The 22,498-nt window shown below is 40.4% G+C and overlaps 1 protein-coding gene across 2 annotated transcripts; it reads right to left on the reverse strand.

The window, feature by feature from the left end:
- Positions 1 to 158: 158 nt before the first annotated feature.
- Positions 159 to 22,275, reverse strand: atf6b (activating transcription factor 6 beta; the record flags this gene model as incomplete). 2 transcript variants are annotated; one of them, XM_034199769.1, is given in 15 exon segments in its annotated part: positions 159 to 258; positions 550 to 617; positions 758 to 857; positions 981 to 1,088; positions 3,594 to 3,794; positions 4,124 to 4,206; positions 5,619 to 5,798; positions 7,105 to 7,274; positions 7,604 to 7,768; positions 8,817 to 9,033; positions 10,334 to 10,413; positions 10,506 to 10,565; positions 11,972 to 12,053; positions 13,927 to 14,006; positions 21,461 to 22,275. In XM_034199769.1, coding segments are annotated over 15 exon segments (1,767 nt in total), but the record flags the coding sequence as incomplete, so codon positions are not given.
- Between the last annotated feature and the right edge of the window lie 223 nt (positions 22,276 to 22,498).

Raw genomic sequence — 22,498 nt, forward strand, 5'->3', positions numbered from 1 at the left:
TACATTCAATATAAACTTTATCGTGGTACATTCATTTTAACAGACCATTAATTGTGCTTCCTTATGCCTAATTCAATATTTGTAAACATCACAAATAGTCCAAAGACTTTCCATAAACATATTCAGTAAAGTTTCATGTGTGTGGTTTGGTGTCATACCCGTCTGAAGGACACGACGTAGAAAGTGTCCTCTCTCCGGTCGATGGCGTCCAGGAAGTCGCTGTAGGTGACCTCCGGACCAGGAAGCGCCTGCAGCTGGCTGAAGAGCAGATAACACTCAAATCAATATTTACAATTCAATCCTTTAAAAATGTAATCAAAAAACATTTCACTACATCGTAAAAACCTCAGGGAGATCTTATGTAATGATCATCTGTAGGTATGCTTTCACTTTTTAAGGAACAACCAGGTCATTTTCAGTTCTACAGCACATTTAGCTACTTTTTCACTAATAAAGTCAGCGTTCTTCTCTTATAAGACTTACAGAGCTTATTACAGGAGAAATTGAAGAACATCTTCCAATATAAACGTGTACATTTGTATCGCGTACCTTTCTATGGAGCGGTGAGCCTGGATGGGAAGATATCTGGAGAAGTTTGTCTTCCTCAGCTGAGCTTTCTGCAACAGCAAAGACAGATCACATGATGAATATGACCATGAACCGGTAAAATACAGATGTCAATCATGCAAAAAGTGCAGAAATGAATAACTGTGCTATAGAAAATGATAGGAATTGCATTAACAGGAAGGAGACGGACCTGGGCGATCTTGGCCTTCTTGGCTATTTTGGGTTTCCCTCCGGACTTCTTCCTGTCGATCTGGTGCCGTTGGACCCAGCCTCTCAGCTCATCTGCCAGCCTGTAGAGACGTATGGAGAGAGCAAGAAACATTACATTGAGAAAATAATCAATAAAGGAACAATTGAAAGAAAGAAGGAAGGAAAAGTGAGAAAGGACAGGCTGACAGCAGAGTTGTTCTGACCTGAGTGACTCGGAGCGGTTGAACTGTCTGCAGTCTGACGAGCTGAAGTACCGATCGATGTCCTGCAGCACCAGGTCCTTCATGTCACTGAACACATCACTCAGGTTCCTACACACACCCACCATGTATACATTACTTCAGGGGACATTACATTGACTTACATGCATTTCATGGAGACTTATCCTAACCTTAACCTACACATGCCTAACCCTAAAATTAATGATTCCCCTCATGGAGACCTCCATTTTGTCCCGATAAGGGAAGCCAGTCCCCACATGCGACTGTGTAAACAGATTTAGGTCCCCACAAGGATACACACGCACGGCTGTAAAAACTGGCACATTGTCAGCAGAAACATTGTTTTATTTTATTAAAGGAAAATCTGCGAATCAAACCTGAATTGCCCATGGAAAGTTTAATCAGTGCAGATCTTTGTTTTTGTTTTAATGCAGAAAGACCTACAGATTTCCTACCTATGTTTTAACGTACACGTCAGCCTTTGAAGGAACATAATACTTTCAATCCAGCAGAAAAACAATGTGTTCACATGTGAAAGTGAAAGATGTTGGGGAACCTGTCTTGATAGACGCTACAAACATGTTTGTCTGCATTTCTTTCTCATGTTTGAAAAACAGATCTCTTAACTGCGAGGTCAATGTTTTTCGGTTTTTCTGCTTTCACTCCTCAGTGCAGTAAAATATGTTTGAAAACCAGTTTTTCTACGACGGTGAGGAAAACCTTATATGCAAAAAAGCAGCAACAGTTTTTGCAGTACCAAAAATACCAACAGAGTGAGACATCTTCTCTCTAAAGCAGGGGTGCCCAACCAGTCAATTGCATCTAAAAATAGAACAACAATATTCTGTTTTATCGTTAATGTCCTATAACATAATCTTCCTGTGCCAGAATAATGCACTTGAACGCATCACAGCTTTGTGATCGGCGTGACCCCATGTGTCGGGGTGTGGCTGGTGGGCAGTGGGCACTAGTTCGCTGACGTTGTCCATGGCAACAGGAGTGACAGTCCGCACACACACACACACACACAAGACCGCATTTATGGCAGAAGCAAAAAAGCCCAAAATATATAATTTTCACCCCGAGTGATTATTTTTGTATCTATTCCAATTCAAAGTCCATCTGTCTCATCTGCAATGCGAGCGTGGCTTTATCGAAGAAGGGTAATTTAGGAGCGGCATTTCAAAACAGTGCACAAACGCTACGAGACGGAATTCCCTCCTAATTCTGCCCTACGCTCCAAAAGGGGAGGGGCCTGAAAGGACAGCTAAATGCACAGCAGTCCATTTTCACCAGGCCCAACAACAAGAGCAAGGCTGCTACCAGAGCATCTTATCCTGTCAGTCACGTTCTTGAGAAACACATGAAGTCTTTCAAAGACGGCGAAGTTGTGATAGTTAGATACCGTTATTAATCAGCTGTAAGTTTTAGTTTGTTTGAACTTATTCATTATAATTATTGTACAAAATGGTATAAGAATGCAAACTTAAATTGATTATAGTCTATTATCAATTCAGGTTAAGAAACTAGTGTTGCTTGCATCCTATTTTAAAGGCATTTCTTTTTATAATCTACTAAAATGCATCAAAAAAGGGTTTGATTCTATTAATGTTGTCTTTTTTATTGCACTTTGGCAGCAGATTCCTGTGTAGCTTCAGATCTGAGTTGTCTTATTATTAAGCCTAATTTATACGTTTGTAGCAACACTATTTTTATATAATGGCAAATAAAGGGTCCCTGTGTCATATGTGGCAGCACTGTTCAATGTTTCTTGAAAACATTACCCACTGTAGTGTGACGTGTGAATAAACTCCAACTCTGTATCAACAACACTGTTGTGTAACTTCAGTTAAATACTTGTATGTGTGTAGATTAGAAAGAGGTAAGATAAAGGATCTGCAGGATTTTATGAAGTATTAATCGTACAAAGGTCGAAGTAGAAGTGTGTATTTACCTGTCAGTAATAGCTACGCCTCTCTATTTGGACTGGTAGATCTCGGCAGACTGGCAACTTTAAAAGTAGCTCTCGGTTCAACAAAAGGTTTGGCACCCCTGATCTAAAGGATCATTTCCCAGTAAAACGTACATAAGATTAGAACGGTAATTTAGGACTCATGAACTCATAGGACTCATATTGAATACCAACAGCTAAAATGTTAGATCTTTTTTAATGATATCTGTATGAATGAAGCTCCATCTTATTGTATTTTCAGTGTCATTTAGACTAAATAAAGGTATTGTATCGGACTCTGTCTACGGATATTTCATATGGAAGAACTTTGATCAGGTTGATCTTGTTTGGGACATTTCTACTTTTGTCTCTTTCAATGTATTGAACACAACAGTTTCTCATTCACTAAAGATAATATACTGTAAGTTAAACCCCCCCCTTTAACTTTATAAAATATATATTTATTCTATTTTATCTATTATTGGACAGGTTTATATAAATATCTTTATTTTATCTTTTTATTGCACACTTACTTTAACTTCTAATGTTCATCAACATATTTATATTTAATTAATATTTTTTGTATTAATCCTTAAATGGAGCAACTCTCACAAAACAAAGTCTTCTGTTAATCAGATGTTGACCTGAACTGATATGACTCTGGAGCCTCGTCTCCTGCCTCCTCCTCCAGCTCCGTCCCGTCCTCCACTCTGCTCGGAGGGGAGGCGGCCTGCTGCTGATGGGCTTTTTGTTGTTGTTTCTGTTGTTGTTCAAACTCCAGCAGTCTCCGTCCCGTATACGGCACCACCCCGTCCTGTAGACTTGTCAGCTTCCTGTCTGTGATGCTGCGGAGAGAAGAAGTCAGAGAGCTCAAATTACTCTTCGAATTTGAAGATTTCATGAGATGACGATTATATTTCAAATCATTTATTTATCTCATTGTACATGTATAATGACATTAAACGATTATATTCTATTGTGGCATTGTATAGTTTTTGTTAACTTAGCCACAATTGGCGCGAGAGTATTTTACATGAATCAGTTCATACTCTTTCAAAATGAAGATGCTTCTGGCATGTTCTCAGTCAGTCACTTCTTTGACTACTAAAGTAACTCTTTAGAAGGCCTGAAAAAGCAGTAAGGTGTAAGATGCTAGATAAAGTGTGCAGGATACCTGACGGGTCCGAAGCTGAAGGTCATGAAGAGCAGGACGGCCATCACACACACGGCTCGCTTGTTGCTCGCTGAGTCACTGCCCTGAAAAACACATGTAAACAACTACTGAATATTCACATAGTTATTTTAAATATATAATCACCCATTTCTTGTGGGAAATGTGGTATAAGCAGTGAGATAGGTTAGAGGACGGTGAGGTTAAACCTGATAAATGTTTAACATGATACTGTCCTTTGATAATGTGAAGAAAATACTGGAATTTCAATTCAAAAGGGAACAGAAGGCCATCATTTCAGCCCCGTTCTTTAAGCCTTTTCCACAAAGGTGGATCGGGTCCCGATTTGAAAACAGTTGTTCATGTTTCCACCGCAGCCAGGCCGGCCCTCGGCTCCAACTCTGGTTACACTAGAGCACCGAAAACAGAGAACCACATTTTCTGGAGGCTGGGGTGGGATTATCACAAACAACAACAGCTCAAGAAGAAAGTTGTTGAAGAATTATAAGTACCGAGATCAAAAAGCAGCCAAGTAGCATTCTAATAGCCACATCAACCTGGAAAAGAATATACATTTGGCTAAATTGTGTTTGCAATCTCAATCTGGCTTCGTAACAGAAGAGCAACATGTGCACAGTCTGCCATTGTTGTTGTCATAAACAGTGATGTCATTATGTGGCTTCTCTCAGGCTCTTGTAGGTGGTCTTAGTGACTGCTTGGTTTACACTCTCACCAGAAACCTTAGAGAATCTTTACTTCTGCTGTTCTCTTTCATCGAGTAGCATTTTGTTTTGTTCTTTCCTTTTGGTATCAGCCTGTTAAGGTTTGTGGATGAAAACAAGATATGAACGTAAAGGCCTGTAAACACCTTCATTTCCACATACAAATCTTTCTTCTGAACTGTAGCCTTTGTTACTACTACTACTACTACTACTACTACTACAATAACTACTTTCACCTAGAGTGTGGAAATGACATGGTGCTAGAGCCACAATGAAGTCAGGGTTATTATTTCGATTCATAATTTGATAAATGATTTAGTGATGGAGGGGTGATTTGTGTTGCCGTGGTGAATATGTTTTGATGAAATGATTGTTCATTTTATATCGTAAATATGATCCGTTTCCTTGTACCTTCCGGTGTGTATTTAAGTGAGGTAATTGAGGACAGCCGGCGTGCTCGGAGACCTGATGAGACGGGGAGCGGAACAGTTTTTCGACCGCAAATTGCAGACAGAGATTGGTGTTGAAAATTGGACTGCAGTTCAGTTTATATAGGAAAGTATATCGCCCCAATATTGTTTTAGATTTGTTATTTTGAGACTATTTAAGTCAATACCTTTTTGTTAATAAATTACATTTTTTTGACTGAAAACCTTCGGCTGCTTATTGTTTTGGATTGCGTGTCGTCAACCCCGGTCTATAGTGGCAAGAGGAAATCCTTGATGCCATTACACATGGCGCTGTAATTGAGTTTTGCCGGGGTTATTCTACCTCACCTCCTTCCCGGCCAGCCTCTCCCTCAGCGCCTGGTTCTCTCTGCGCAGACGCTCGTTCTCCTGCTGGGCCTCCCTCAGCTGAGCCTCCAGGGTCTGCAGGTACTCCTTCTTCTTCTTCCTCGACTGGCACGCAGACTCCCGGTTCTTTATCATCCTCTGCTGCCGCTTCAGCACCTTCATCTGCAGCAGGAGGGGGAGGAGGAGGAGGAGGAGGAGGAGGAGGAGGAGGAGGAGGAGGAGGAGGAGGAGGAGGAGGAGGAGGAGGGTTAGGAAGACATGGGCAAACGGGGGGAGAAGGAAACATATAAATAAGAAAAAGGAGGAAGGAACGGAAATAGCTCAGAGGAGGGAAGGGTTTTAAGAAAAGGAGGAGGAGGGAGGAAGAAGGGATAAGGAGGAGGAAGTGAAAGAAAGGAGGAGGGAAGATGATCAGGATGTTGAAATAGAGGAAGAAAAGGGCAGAAGGACAAAAAGAGGAGAGAAAAAGGAACGAGAGGAACACAAGTAGAGGAAAGGTTTAACACCCTGAGGCTACCAAGTCAACATATATCAGTTAATGTGAGAGGTGTCAGGTGGAACACTCAGGGCTTCAGTGGGATGTTACTAAACCTTCTACACTGTGTTCTCTCTAAATCATATACCTGACACACACAAAAAAGATCCCATCTCTTACATGTTGCTTTAGCTACAGTGAGGGAAAGCAGGTAAGATATCATAATAATAATACATTTGATTTAAGGTGCCTTTCGTGTATGCCAACATTGATTCAGGCTCAAATGTATTTGATATTTCTGTCATGACTGAGGCTAAATACTTCCGATGCACCAAATGCCATGAGTGTGTTCTGCCTGTGGGCAAGATGGTGCAGGGTTTATCCCTCAATTAAAATAAGACATAAATACGTTTTACATTTAACAGTGAGGTATTAATCATTTAAGTGGCGTATCAGGGCCATTGTAGGTAAACAAAAAAAGTGATATAGATCCAGGAAATGAGGTTAATATTCAAAGCAAAGAAAAAGGTCTGTCTTGAGAAACCAGGTCAACTCATTTTAAACTATGCTTTGCAATTAATATTTTGTTTTCAACATTCCAGGGCGTTTTCCGCATTTCCTAGTTCAACTAGGCAACCTGCATACCTCTAGCTACCCAAACCATTGCACTTAGAAACGCTTCAGCTCTTTCAGGATAAGCAAACTTTACTTGTAAATTGTATGCTTTCTAAAACATTTAACTTTTTTTACAAAGTCACTCAATGGAGCAATCTTCAAATTCTCTCAATTAAAATGCTACTGCTTATGTATACTTTCATTTCAAATGTGAACACGCAACATGTGTGTGCGTGTGCGTGTGCGTGTGTGTGTGTGTGTGTGTGTGTACACAAATATGGTTCACATATATTGGAATAATAAGAAATAAGAAAATAAGCTCACTTGACTACAGGCAGGTTTCTTGTTGAGATTCAATGAAATATCCAGACAACTCACATCGATATCCATGCAGTTGTTGCCAGGTAACGTTGTCGTTGCCGGAACGATGGGTTTGCTACAGGGCAGGGCTGTGGGGCTGGGGCAGTGCTGCGGGATGCCGGGGGACAAAGGCTCCATTTTGACGATGGCCGGGGTGGAACCGAGGCAGACAGACTGAGACAAGACGACTGGAGGATGTTTGAAGGGAAGTTATTCAGTGTTGCTCAGTAAAACCCAAGCTCTGCTACGTGCCTCCATAACGTAAAGCATTCATCTGTCTACACTAGTTATCAATACAATAAACAGAATTTCATTTTATTGTATAATATTTCATTTGACATTCTGTTCTTGTGTATCTTATTCTATTTACATGTATATAGACTCCTGCATTTACTTGGTCACTTTCCAAAACATTCTGCATCATTTAGCTTAAAGTATTTATTTTTCTGACATATAGTTTACTTCATCTTCATTACTTGCTTTCAAATGAATTTGAATAAAACACAAAGACTGTTACCAGGTCTGTTCTGGTCCATGGAGGGGAGGCCCTGCAGGATGAGGGCCTTGGGGGCTGCGGGGGTCTGGGTGACAGGGAGGCTGGAAACACACACCGGTCTGGGCTGGATGGGAGGTTTGGTGCTCAGGATGGAGCTGGCCTTTAACGTGGCTGGACCCGGCAGAACTTGAGGAGACAGAAAAAAATAACCCTTAAAACAAACGCGATCTCGCTAAGCGGTCCTACGACGCTGGTTATTAACTCGGTAACCGAGCCAGGGTTTCTCTGTCCGGCTGAGAGCGCGTTCATGTGAAAGGGGCGGGGTTAGCAACATTTGACCAATCACAAACAGGGAGAAGCGTACTGACAGCGCAGCGTCATACTTCCTGAATGAAAAGTGAACTATAATATTAGACAAATTAAGAAGTTAAACTTTAAACATCCATGACTTAAACACTTGATCCAGGATAAAAGCCACATAGCTGCACCTGCAAGGTGAATACAGCTGGTAACAGAAAAAGTGTTTGAATGCGTACATTAACAGGTTTATGATATCACTGCCCCGTCTAAAACACGATCTGACTTTAATTACATTTGACTCGAGTGTTTCGTCAACTTAATGTGTTGCTTAAAATAATACTTCTGCATACAGTATGTGACACTGTGAGTGTTGCACGGCCAGATACGGCTCAGCTGACTCAGATAAGGAGATATATGATACATTATGAAGTGATATGCTGCGGACTGTACTTAATGTTACTCTGATCCGGTTACTTATGTTGTGGCAGATATTTCAGTAAGCTTTCTTAACGCTAATGTTATAATAGTCAGATTGCTCTGAAGATGGGAGGTGATATTCTTTCTTCACACAGTCGGTGATTTTTGCCGGCCGTCTTTCCTGCAACGGCAGCTTTTCTGTATTTCCTTTCTCCTGTAATATGACTTGATCGCTTTAAACTCCGCACACTGAGCTCTGATTGGTCAGCAGGCAGTGCTTTCACTGAGTTCATCTCAGCCTGCAACCTAACCTGCTCCGGAGCAGGTTAGCCGTTCAGCACAAGTTACCGTGGAGATCTAGCCCGGTAAGAAGAGAACCAGCGTCGTAGGAACGGAAACCCAGAGTTAACCCTGAAGTTACCTCACTAAGTGAAAATCTGGCTTCGTAGTGCAGGCTTCAGGACTCTGAACTACAACTCCCAGAGAAAAACAAACACATGTTGGTGTGTGGCGCTACCTGAAGCCTGCGTCTGAATCCCACCGAGGACTGCTGGGATCTGTGCTGCTAACGGCGCCTGTAGCTGTGCCTGTAGCTGGGCCTGTTGCTGGGCCTGTAGCTGGGCCTTTGGTTTAGCTGAAGTTGCCACGGTGACCTCCAAGGACCCCAGCGGAGGGGACAGCACGTCTCCGTACATGTAGGGAGGAGTGGGGGGGTTTTCCCCTTTAACTGTGATCTGGAAGAGAAGACGCAGTCAGATTTGTATACATGTAAATAACTTCTAATAATCTGTACTACGACATCTGATTTATGCTGCTGCAAACATAATGTCTTATGTTTAATTATATTACATAAAGAACATTTCTAAATGTTGGCATTGTAGCAGGGTTTTTTTTCAGACCCTTGTATTAGAGACATCATTTATATGTCCATATTCATCTATTTATATTTTCATATATATATATATTTATGTCCTCAGTTAATGCAACCTTGAACGTTTCAGCATGTTAACTTCCTTTTAAAATGTTTTCTTTCTCCAGCTTTTTCACATTTATAGGAAGACTTTTAATGTGAAAAGACATGTTTTTTGTTTTTATGGTAGCTTAATATCCACCAAGAGGAGGAGAACAGACTGGGTTGAGTTAATCACAGTTGTAGCTCTTTTGTGATTTGTCACTTTGAGTCGTTTTTTCCTTTTCCATGTTTTAGAGCAGTGGTTCCCAACCTTTTTTCCCAAGAGCCCCCCCAAATGACTCCTGTTGGAGGGGGGGGGGGGGCACAACAGCGGTAATTAAAGTCTCAAATGCAACAACTACTGTCACAAACTGGATGAATGTGAAGTATGTTGTTGAAGGAGGATGAAAGCGTAATCAAGGAGCACTATTGAAGTGACTTTGATGGTTATTGGACTCAGGATTCATTCATTTGGATTCCCGCTGTATGAAGAAATGAAAGGACGGCACAAGTGGAAACAATTCACAAAGGCATTAAACTGTTTAAAACACATGCTCAAAGTAAGCCGGATTTTGCCGATGTGTTTATGTGGATTCAAAAGTCGTAAATAATCTACAAAATGGAGGAGACCGATCTGATCGGAGCAACTGTGACAAATAATCCAACTGAAACCGGCATGGACAATGACTGTTTTAAAAATGCGCTTATCCAGACAAGCCTGGTTTGGACACTTTATGGGCAGAAGAAACATTTCTATTAAAGAAATAATTATACATTTCTGTCTTTTTATGCCTTTAATACTAACTTGAATTGTTATTCAAATTAATTAATCAATTATTTTTTATATTTTATTGTAATGTAGAGACAAGGCTTTTAGTGACAATCATGTATTGCCTTACAATTATATGTAAAAAAAAAAAGTCTAAATAGGATATTATTTAGACCCTGCGATCTTTGGCGCCCCCCAGGTCGGGAACCACTGTTTTAGAGAGAGCAAAAAACCTTCACTAATCAATGTTTATGATGATAAACGAGACGCATGCTTACACAACTCATCAAAAGTCATTAGTTAACACACACACCTGAGGGTCTGGGGATGCTGCAGAGCATTCAGAACTGAATGAGGATGCAGGAGAGGGAGGCTCTGCCTTCACCTGGAACACTGGACACACAACCAAACACATTAACTAATGAAATACTGACAATTTGAGCAAATCTGTTTTTGTTAAATTGATCAGAACTCAGAAAACTTACACATTTCCACAGGTAACGGCTTAGTGATGGTCATTTCACTTTTTATCACAGGAGCCTCCCCTTCAGAGAAGAATGACACGAGTATGTTAAGACAGAGGATTTCAAACTGCCAAACCAAGGCTCAAATGTGAGCTTGTAAGGCTTACTTCAAATAATAATAATAATACATCTGCAAACTCATTCAAAAGACATAACAGTAGGAGAAGCAGTCTACAATCAAATATAGATGATAAAGATGAATGTTTAAGTTGGAGTGTTTGTGAGGAGTGGGACCTTTTGTTCAGGGAAACAATTCCACCAAAAATGTCCCACCAAAATCTGTGGTACTGCAAAAATATCAAATAAGTTCCTCATCTAACAAAGAGTTGATGACAGCAACAGTCTGACTTTCAGCTGCATCACTTTCTGATGGTGAAAAAACAATACATAGAATACAACATTATTTATGGCTATGATATGCTTGGAAAAAAGCTTACAGGGATATAAGAGTTGGTTATCATTGTGCTGTTCTTTAAGTTGAAACATAACTGAAAGATTATTTTTACACAAAGAATAATGAGAGTTTATGACGAGCTTTACGAGTCACGGATTCAAAACGGAAAGAAGCAACTTCATGTCTTTTAAAGGATGTTGTTTTTCCTTTGTAAAAGATGAGTCTTGCGATGGTATTCAACATGTTATAGTTAGTTATTCATATAGTCAACGAAACCTATGTTTCGACTTAAACTACGCATCACCACGGCTAAGCTAAAGGACGCTAATGTTGAGTGTGATGATGCATAAGTCTTATTTAGTCATATGTTGGCAACCGTTGTTTTTATGACACACAGAAGCTACATTCAGTGGAGCAGTTAGTGACATCCTAAAAGAAAGCATGACGTCTCTTAAGCTTGTATATTAACCACAGACCTTATTTCAGACAACTAACCAAAAAAACATTTGTGGGAACCAAAAGTCTTACATTTTCGGGTTATAGTCATGCCTGTACCACTCTATACACCGCTGAAAAAAGTCCTGAACAAAAGCCTATTGACCCTCTTTGTTTGAGTGAAGGTCGCTTGAATAAAAACAAAATATTCCTGAGGTGATTTCTAAAGAATGTCTTAAGTAGAAACCAATTGGCTTGGGACGGATTGACAAAGGCAGGAAGTAATAGAGCATTGAGAAATGGACCCAGTGTTGGTTTTGGTCTTTTCACAGGATTTGATGTCAAGAAAAATACAGAATAGCGCAGCATAATCCTCCTTATTTAATCCTGATATATCCAGGTACAAAGATAGTTTATTTATAAAAACAGTATTATTACAGAACTGCTGTTGCTTTTAATCTTATTAAATGTTTTCCACCCTCACCGCTGCGTCAGCAGTGAGGATGAAGCAGCTCCTGTTTAATGGACTTGAAAGCAAAACACTGACGCAGCTGGTTTCATGTTTCCACTGAAGGCCTGTGATAGGCCGGTCTGTTACCTGTGAGAAGGTTTTCGTCAAGGTGTTGCCATGGCGACGTGGGGTTGTCAGGATCGAGGGTGAACACAAGGTTATTGTCAAACTGTGAGAGGGAGAGGAAGGAGGGAGTCAGGTGGACGATTTTGCAAAACAACCGCTGGCTGGATTTGTGCGTGCGTGCGTGCGTGCGTGCGTGCGTGCGTGCGTGCGTGCGTGCGTGCGTGCATGCGTGTGAGTCAGCCATCTGACACAGTTAGCCTGATTATCCTTTGACCCATCATCTGAACTAACTGGGGGCTTTAACTGCAGCGTTTATGCTGCTGCCAACAAAATGTAAATGAGAGACGCCAATATTCCAAAATACAGAGTTAAAGAAATAATTCACGTCTCTACTTAAGTATTTCAATTTCACGCTACTTTATACTTCTAATACACTCGATTTCAGAGGCTAATATTGTGATTCTTAAGTCACTACATTGTTGGACTAGTTAGTAGTTGCTTTAATATAAAAACGTATATCACCTGATGTGGTATACTACTAATATAGTATAAGGCAATAACTGCTGTTGCACAATAAAGATATGGAATATTCATGCTGCTTTGATACTTACATTTCATCAATTAATTGTTCATATGATGCCTTTTGTTTTTGTTCCTGGTGTTTATATAGGTTTTTGAGCATGGAAATGGTCTTCAATTGGTCTGCAGATATCAAAACTCCCTCCAGACATATGGGGGTTATTCCCTATCTTTATTCAAGAGCGTGGTATTTAAATTAGAGAGCATACTTTATGTATTTCTTTCCCTCTAACCCTGTCCTCGCACTCAAATAGTGCCTGCTTGCACTTAGATTTGCTCTGCTTCTGCTTGCTATCAGATATATTGCTGCTTACAGATTTCCTGTGTTCCAGCTTCAAACCTTCTCCTCGCACTCAGGCTGTTTCTGTGCGCTCGTGACATTTCTGCTCTCAGATTTATTCTGTGCGCGCTCGAAACTTTTGTGCAACAATCCTGTCAAAATCCCTCAACCAATAGGAGGCCAGGTGTCCTTGCGGGTGCGTTCGCTTTATTTATTACAGCGTCCCGTAAGGGCGGTTACTCTTTGGTTTATAAACTACCGCCCTCCACGGCTTTATAACATAACATGTACTTCACTTGTTTGATTTACAACTCTGGGGGGGGGGGGGGGGGGGGAGCACAGTTAGTGTATATATATATACCAGCACTTTACATAATAGCTACGTTCAGTGGCGGACTGGGACTAAAAATCAGCCCGGGAATAAAATCAAATCATCCCTCCGTTGCCTTCTGCACAGAACATAGTGCAACAACAATAACAGCTAGCGAACATATTAGACAGATAGCTGAGCATTGTCGTCGTTTAGGTGCTTTTTTTTCTGGAGATAGGCACTTCTCAATCCGAGTTTTTTTTCAATCTGACTTCATATTGACAATTGTTAACTACAGAGGATGCTACATAACACACTTTCAGGAAAAGTCACGGACTGGGAGACTTTAATATGTTATTGAAAAAAAGTGACATACAATCAAAGAACAGCTGCGGGTAAAATGTACCCGTTGGCGGTTCTAGTGTTAAGGATGCATGCTGCAGTGACACTTTTAAAGCAAGTTGTTCCTTTTGTTTCACTTAAGCTTACATTTGAGAAGATGTTTCAAAGAACGTATATACTGTAGGAGTATGCAAGCAAAGGTAAGTGTTTCTTTATGTGGCTGCATGCAGTTGGAAGGGCTTCAACATAATGTCGTTTACAAAAGAGGGGCCCAGACACTATCAAATGATGCTAAACCCCAGAGAAAACAGTTTCAACTTTCCAAAAGCAACGTTGAAATGTTTCATTTGTGCCACTGAATGACTGGAGTTTTTGTACAGGAGGCCGAGCATCGGTTTCTCTCTCAGTCCGGGACAGAAACCAGAGCTCTTAACAGTATCACTTTCTTTTTGTCTCCGTACGTACCGCCGGCTCGCGTTTCACCCCTCTGCTGAAGTCAGCGTCCTCACCCTCCTCCATGCTCTCACACTGGTACAGACAGGCATCTGAAGAGGGAAACACAGATATAAAATACAACCTTATTATTATCCAATATTTGACTATGCAACAATAAAAAGCCAGCTAACATTTGAAATGATATCTCATGTAGAATGTGTCCCAGAGAGTTCATTAGTCTTAGTTGTCATTTCTTTCTTCGTTCACTTTCCACACAACACATCTTTAACATCAAACACCACCAAACAGAGAGGGCAGGTCGCTATGGCAATGATGATGATGTAGAAGCAGTGGCCGGTAGCACCTATGAATTGTGCAACTTCTTTTTAGTGAAGCACGTATGCCATGCGACACAAATACACCGATCATCAGATAACATCGAAGAAAGAAGCGTGGTGATTGGGCCAACGAAGATTAGTGATTAAGGCCCAGTTCCAAACCGCAGCTGAACGAGGCTCCCTTCTTGCAGGTGGGGGGTGTTAATAGAGTGGCAAAGTCACGCCCATCTACTTCCGCCCCATGGGACATTATTTCTGAAAAATGATGTATTAAAGTCGATGGAGAGAGAAAGAGTATCTTTCCATCCCGTTTGAATTGTGCCATGAATTACACACATGATGTTTGTCCATTTAAAAGATCATTTTGCAAGTCAACAAAAATACAAATCTTATGTTCATGAGGTGCTTGGTTTATTCACCAGTCCCTGTAAATATATAAAGCTTTACAATCAAATGCACACGTTACTGTTTCCTAGACACGGGTATATGATGCTAAGTAATAACATACAAAGTAACCATGACGTTGTTAACATCTGTATGAGAATATGAAATATCTATCTTGTTGTGCAGTTTATCAGTGATTGTTTGCACGGAACTATTTGTACACCGTGTGTTTGATGACGGTCACACACAGCGTTGAGTCGGTCAGGTAGAGCAGCAGGTGAAGTCAGGTGATGCAGACTTTCTTGATAACCCACTCCCACTCCACACTTGTTGGATTGGAACAGCCCTTAACGTGGTGGACCCTCTATGCGAACGGTGTAGGGGTCATGTTGAGGGACAATGTTCTCCTGATCTGAAATGTTGTAATGTTTAAGATGCCTGCCATAGTCTCTGCCAAGATGAATCCATCATTGATTTTGTTTGTTTTGTTGTTCTCATCAAGAATGCACCAGTTCTGCTTTTTCTAACGATATTTTTGTAATGTGCAGCCTGATGGACTACTAAGCTACAGCTGCATTCCATTGAGCAAGCCTGTGTTACAGGATGACAATGTTGTTTGGATCCTTGAAGAAGTGTGGGAGTATTCATAAAACACAGTGACAGCCAGGAGGCGAGGCCGCCTTATATACGGTGGGCTTGCGCACGCACTCAGGTAGGCCCGCCCCGAGGGGCTGGCTACGTTTAAAGATATCTCAGTAGGTGAACGCTCGCATAGTATGGTCAAGGGGTAGTACCCATAGAGTTCAGTAGAGGGCGGAGCCTGTGTAAGATATAACCAGTTTGCCTACAACCAGAATAAACCCACACATCGAGAGGAAAAAGTTCCACAAGGGTGAATTGCCTGGTTAATTTGTTAACATAAAAATGACAGATAAAAAAATGTTGGTATTTCTAAGCAGCATATGGTAAAGAGGGTTTCACTATGACCCTGTCTGACTCTAGTCCTGCTTTGCCTTATTTGATGATGCAGAGAAGAAAAAACGCGTGTGGACTTTGACACTGAAACAAACAGGGAGGCTCTTATTGAACCACATCCTGTCCAAGAGAGCAGGTGTGAATCGCTGGTGTAGCAGCACATATTTGCTCTGTACTCCAGATATCACATATTCAAATGTCATAACACTGCAGGAACTAATGTACTGCCACACATGTTATTCATGTTTACTTTCTTCAACATCAAAACAACAACATGTACCTATTCATTTCAAAAAAGGAGTTAGTAGTTAAGTCATGTTATGTGTACTTCACTTGAGTATTTCCAATTTGTAAAATACTTGATCTCAGAGGGTAATATTGTACTCAACTACATTTATTCAACAACATTTTTGCATATTAAGATTGATATTACAAACAAAATATAATCACATCTGTTGATAATTAATGAAATGATTAGGGATGCACGATATTGGTTTTTTAAACCGATACTGATAACTTCCTGCTTCTCAAGACCGATACCGATAACCGATAATAATATATATATATATATATTAAATGTACCTGTAGTTTTTGCACACCTGGTGGTAAAACAAAGACTAGTAGTGAGCAAATGACATGAGCATTACTACTATGAACAAAACAAAGCTAAGAACAGTTTTGACTCTTCAAAGTGACCATATTTATTTTCCCAAATAAAGTTCTTGCCTTTTTCAAAAGCCTCGTCGATAGGTAAAAGCCCCGGTGCCTTTACAGCTGGCTTTGGATTCGCCGCTAGTTTAGCAGAGCAGGCGTCTTCGTACGCTTTTAACACACAATCGTAGTGATGGCGATGTTTCAGGTGACTAATCAGGTTGGAAGTATTATAGCTTGTTGCCTTTTTCCCTCCTCGTGGAACTTCTGCATTTGTTAATACAAATAGCAAGCGAACTATCTAACTCTGAAACTTTGAAATAGTCCCATACTACCGACGACATGTTTGTTTACTGTCCTGGCTTCACGGCCGCACAGCATTTACGTCACAGCCAGGCATGAGTTAGGGAGCGCTGGATTTGTGAAGAACTCCCCTCTTCCTAAACCACTAATACCACAGTACTGGCAAAACGGGAGGAGCCGAGGGAAAAACAAGCGCCCCTCATCCCAATCCACCCACACCGCAGTATTTGTTTCTTTTTTTTACCCTAAAAATATATTGTATATTATCGGGGCTATTAATACTTTTATCGGGTTTATTGGGCTGACGTCATCATTCCTAATATCGGACCGATAATTATCGTGCACCACTAAATGATACAGCCTTTTTCTTTTAAGGACCCATTTGAAAAGAAGTGCAACCTGTTTAATGCTCTCTTCTTTCTCCCAAATACCCTCAGTGGTTTTTTTGCCGTCAATATCCATTGTGTTTTAGCCTCCATCTGTACCATCTCTATTGCAGCTGCATTGACCCACTTCTCCTTCTAATCTCCTCTAAGAACAACAGAAGAGTTAAACAGACAGAAGACCTGGTCAGTCTTAATGTTTACCTGCTAAATGTAGTAACACAACGTTACAGCAGCTGGTGGTTATGTTTCACTGCTGTGTGTCTCTGATTGGTTTAAGAGATATATAGATATGTGGAAAGATGGATACTATAGGGCTCCCAGGACGTCACTCTTAACACAGCCTCAGTAACGTATATGCAAATAAGTCTGCATTATCATGCATCTTCTTTTATGTACTCTGACTACACCAAAAGCCATTTACTACTATGTTTAATACACACTCACCTTCCCACACTGCACTACTCTATAGAATATATACCACTGATGATTATACACAGTTTTCACATCATGCCTCCAGCTGTTTATCCTGTATATGCTGTCAACGTATGAGCATTACTTCTATACTGTTTCCTGCATTTAAGGTTCGGTAATATATCAGTATTATCAGTATTATGATATGAGACTAAATCTTGTCTTAGAGTTTAAAGATACTGTAATATGTTGCTGTTCAAAAAGCTTCCACATAACAGAAATGCTATGTCATTTCCTGAATTCAACAGGCGTGTGCATTCTTTTCCTTGACCCACTGTAAATCCACATTACCATTTTTTAAATAATCATGTAAATATTTTGTGAAAGCGAATATGTTATATTGAGGTATTTGGTCAAAAATAATGTTTTTTCTCCATATTGCTCATTCCTACTTGCACTGTACTATGTGCATACTTTGAATCCATACACACTGTTAATATTGCTCACACATTGTGTTGTGTATTACTATCCTTATTTTGATCCTACATTTTATTTGGAATATATGTCTTACTCTTGCTCTGCACTTCAGTTTGTTGCACTCCTGATTAGATGCTAAACTGCATACAATGTTGAGTGTTTTCACTTTATGCTCCTTTATCCTTTACTCTACAGTGGTTCTCAAATGGGGGTACGCGGACCCATAGGGGTACGTTGGAGCACTGCAGGGGGTACGTGAGATTTATTTTATGTTAATGAAAAAAATGTAAACAAACTACTAATAGTAGATGAACTACTTTCTTCAAAGGTTTACAGAAACTCTGGATAATAAAATGGGAACAATAAACGGGGTGCTCTCTTTTCCTCTCCCTCTCCTGACAGCCCGTCAGGCTCGTGCAGCTCGCTGAACCTGTAATGAGTGACCCGACAGTAAAGAATACATATATGTATAACTAGTTTAGCTAGTTCCAGAGTAGATTAACTAGCTAAGTGTGTTAGGTCTAACTCTTAGTGTATTTCATTTTGCTCTGCTCAACGGTCCGTCACAGCGGCGGAGCTGTGATCATGCAGAGCTGCGTGTTCTCCGTCAGACTCAGCAGCTGACCAGGGGCCTCATGTATAACGCCGTGCGTAGGATTCACGTGGGAAGGTTGCTTACGTAGTAGAAATCCAAAAAATAGGTACAGAAATGTTCCGACATTTTCCGATTCACCAAACATTGCGTACCGGCGAGGAAAGTGCGTACGGCACTTCCTACGCCGGTTTCCCTTTATAAATCACATTCGACTCGAAATGCGGTGCAGCTTTTGCGGGCTTCACGTAACGCCCATATTTGCCTATAAATAGTCAAAGAAACGCCCATTCATTCATTCTGACTGACTTTATGAAGAAGATCGCAGGAAATGACGACAGAACAGCTAAAAAATACATCTCACACCGTGTCAGATTCTGGTTATTTTGGGGAGGTCGAGATCAATCATATTGTTTGGTGGATGCCGTTTTAACCAGAGTAGCAGCATGGAGGTCGGATCGTCACCAAAATAAATAAATAAGTGGTCCGAAAAAGGTTCATGACAAAAACATACACATAGCCTTCCTCAGGCAGTGTGTTTGTACCGGGGACAGGAGACCCCCCCTTGATGAGAGACTGTAAGAAGTGATCGGGGAATCCCTCCAGAGTGGAGTCATGACGACTGGATCTGAATTATGTTTTTGTATTTGGTGGTTTGTGTCCCAGCTGTCGATCAGCTGTGCGCAGCGTCTCCACTGCAGCAACCCTATATCCACCATGCAGTTAAAGGAAATACAACTAATGTGTTGTGTTATATTAGCTGTACAATTTACCACATATGGTGTTCTTAGTTTCCATACCTCCTGTGTTTTATGAGCGACTTATCAAGTCTTAGCAAACGGCATAACACATGATTAAACGTGATAGTATATAAAACCATGCTCGTACAACCTATAGAAATGCAAAACCGCATCATTTATGAGAAAACATTTCATAACATTAACACAACATATTCGAGGTGGTTTTTAATAACATATCCGTATTTATGTATTTCTCCAAGTTATGTGTTTGTGTGCACTGAGGAGTCTCAAACAGGCGTTTGTTTAATCATTTTAAGATTGGCTTTAATCAATGTTTGAAAATGAATTCTTCATATGATAAATGAGAGGTAACATTTTATTTATGGTATTATTTCCACATATTTCTCTCCATTCTTCCGTCTGCCAACGGTATCGCAGTTTCTCGTCTCTCCCGTGTTTGTGCTTAGTGCGCACGCATGGGTTAGAGTTTGCGTGGAGGACCGCACGTTTTCCCGTCAAGTTAGTATTTTATAAATCGCAAACATTGCGTAGAAACTGGCGGACGCCATTTTTTGAGCGTATATCCCTTTATAAATGAGGCCCCAGATCTCTCTCTCGCGTCCGGTTAGACTTCACTCGCGTTTATGTCCAAATCTATCAGATCTAGCTAGTTCTAGTTAATGATATGACTGCCTGCTTATCAAAGGACCTAAACAATAAGCGTTGCTTGGCAACGGCGTGTGGCCGCAAAGTATAGCGCAGCATTATGCATATGTTTATAGGAGGGGTCAAAATCCCATGCTCATAAAATGCTCATGTTTTTTCTCTTCATTCCCCACGCCCCAAAATAAATAGATATACAAATTGTAGGAGCAGTGTGGGTTTTATATTAACAGAGTTACACATATTTCAAAACGCAAAGTGTAATAACTGCAGTGGCCTCCCTGTCAGAATGACAAAGATCCTCAGTGAAGCACAAGCCCATGTTTCACTACATTGTAAGTACAACTTATTAAAAAGATCAGTTCAATGCAACTAATGTCGTCTCAGTGTTAGTGCATGATGTTAAAATTGGTTTGCCATGAATTTAGTGATGGATTGTAAACATTTGAAATGTAGCATTTAAGTGTTTCTCAGTTACAAGGTTGTTGTTTTAATAAATCAGACACTGATGGTGCAGCGCTGCACTGTACCTCTTTAGGCTTGTATTCCCTAACAAATAGTGTTTGCGATGATCAGGGGGTAGGCCTACTTGGCTGAATTTGTTTTTCAATGGGGGTACATTATTGAAAAAAGTTTGAGAACCACTGCTCTATATATTATTTAACACATTTTAGTTGCTAGTTTTTTATGTAGATTATTAGCTAATACCACATATTAATACATTATTAAATAATCATTGAAATATAACTATAGGTTATGATATCCAGCAGCAGTATATCAATTCCTTCAAATGAGATCTGAGATAAACACACCATAATCAAGTAATGTAATATGATTCTGAAATGGGCCCTTAAGCATAATAAGTACTTTTACTTGTGGTACTTTAAGTATGTTTTAATGTCAATACGTTTGTACTGTTATTTAAGTAAGTTATTAGTATTACTTTAGTAACACATCTGAGTACTTCTTCCACCAGTGGTTGTCTCAGTACGTTTGTACTGTGCAATGATAATACAGTTGAATCTAATCTAATATGTTAACATGATAGACAGACAGGAGCAGGTCCATACCCTGTTGTTCAAGTTTAAAACAGGTGTCTAATGGTGTACAATAACCTGCTAAAACTTCATTCAGTTTGGTGTAATCTTTTAAGTACATTCAGTTTGGTGGATTTATTGAGCATGCTTCTCAAACGAACCACTTAGAAGCCATATGCCCATGCTTGTGTAATGACTGAGTTTAACCAAGCAACACAAGACGAGAAACGGTGGTTCTTACAGAGTTAAAGGAAGAGAACAGACCAGAAGGAACAAGTGCTTCTATAAATGTGTGATCTCGTTTCCACACACCGTGTTAGAGATAAACAGGCATATCCGGGTCTGCTGGCGGAGGAACCACACATACACACTGCAACCGTGTGCTACGGGCATCTTGGGCATAGTTTCACACATTCTTTATTAAATAACACCCTTATTTTTTCTCAATGGAAATGTTCCATGGGGGAGGGGGGTTCGCAGTTTATACTCCCCGGCTTCGGAACACTACTGTGGGGCATCCACACACGCCCGTTATCACACCCGTCTAGCTTTGTATCGTTTCAACACACGTGTATTTACATTATAAATGCATTAAACGTGAACTCACCCCAGTCTTCGCTTGTCAGGAGGTTATCAGCGAAGAAACGACTGTCCAAATCAGAAAGTAAATCCGTACTCATAGCCACAAAGGCGGTGTGTTTGGAGAGCAGGGGGCTGCAGTCAGATAGCGGCGTGATAACAGCTAGCTTAACAAACACTGATGCGTAACGGCGGCTACATTTAGCATTAAGCTACCTGGGTCAAATTGAGGCTGTATATCATGTATAATTCAAATGCCTGGCGTGTTTCTTCCGTTAGAAAAGTGGTATATTTATTTATCCAGAGGATACATTGGTTCTTCTTCCCTTAGCTTCGCATATGACAGACAAGGAAATGTATTTTCCGGAAACTTACCACCTACTTTTGACAGAGCAGCCAATCACGGCCAAGAGTGGTCTGATTGACTAGGCAAACAACCAATGAGGTGATTCAAAGACTGCAATTGGGACGCCAGTCAGCCTATTGTTGAGAGCGATGCAGAGAGAGAGGGGTTTAAAGGTGATTTGGCCGAATCGAAACAGTACATTTTGATAGACAGGAAAAATCGACCAATAGACGTGCAGGAATTGCGGCTTGTTTGAGATGAGCTGCGGCTCGCCTAGTAGACGAGAGTAGCCGATTGCAGCGGAAATTGCGCTGGCGTTCTTCGTTGCAGATGAAGTGGATGCAATAGAAATCCCACAATTATTATATCACTACAAATGTAATCCTACATGTAAAAGACAGAACCACTTATTACTTTTCAAAACTACTTCCGTTAGTGGTCTTGACCAGTTTGCATTTATAAAGAATGCACAAATGTGTATAATCGTTAATGTCAGATATGTACTAAGTAAATACATTTGTTTCTGCTCAAGATTAGAATCATTCAACTATATTGTTATTGCACAGATTACAGGTACTGAGACAACGAAATGCAGTTTAGCTACTAACCAGGATGTAGGCCTACACAATCTACAGAATAAAATATAGAATTAATTGAATGATGAATAAACAGTGAGGGGTATGAATACACTAGATATACACAGCAGCCTATGAGCAGTAT

This window comes from Gymnodraco acuticeps, unplaced genomic scaffold (genome assembly GCF_902827175.1).
Source record: "Gymnodraco acuticeps unplaced genomic scaffold, fGymAcu1.1, whole genome shotgun sequence".
In the NCBI taxonomy this organism is placed as follows: domain Eukaryota; kingdom Metazoa; phylum Chordata; class Actinopteri; order Perciformes; family Bathydraconidae; genus Gymnodraco; species Gymnodraco acuticeps.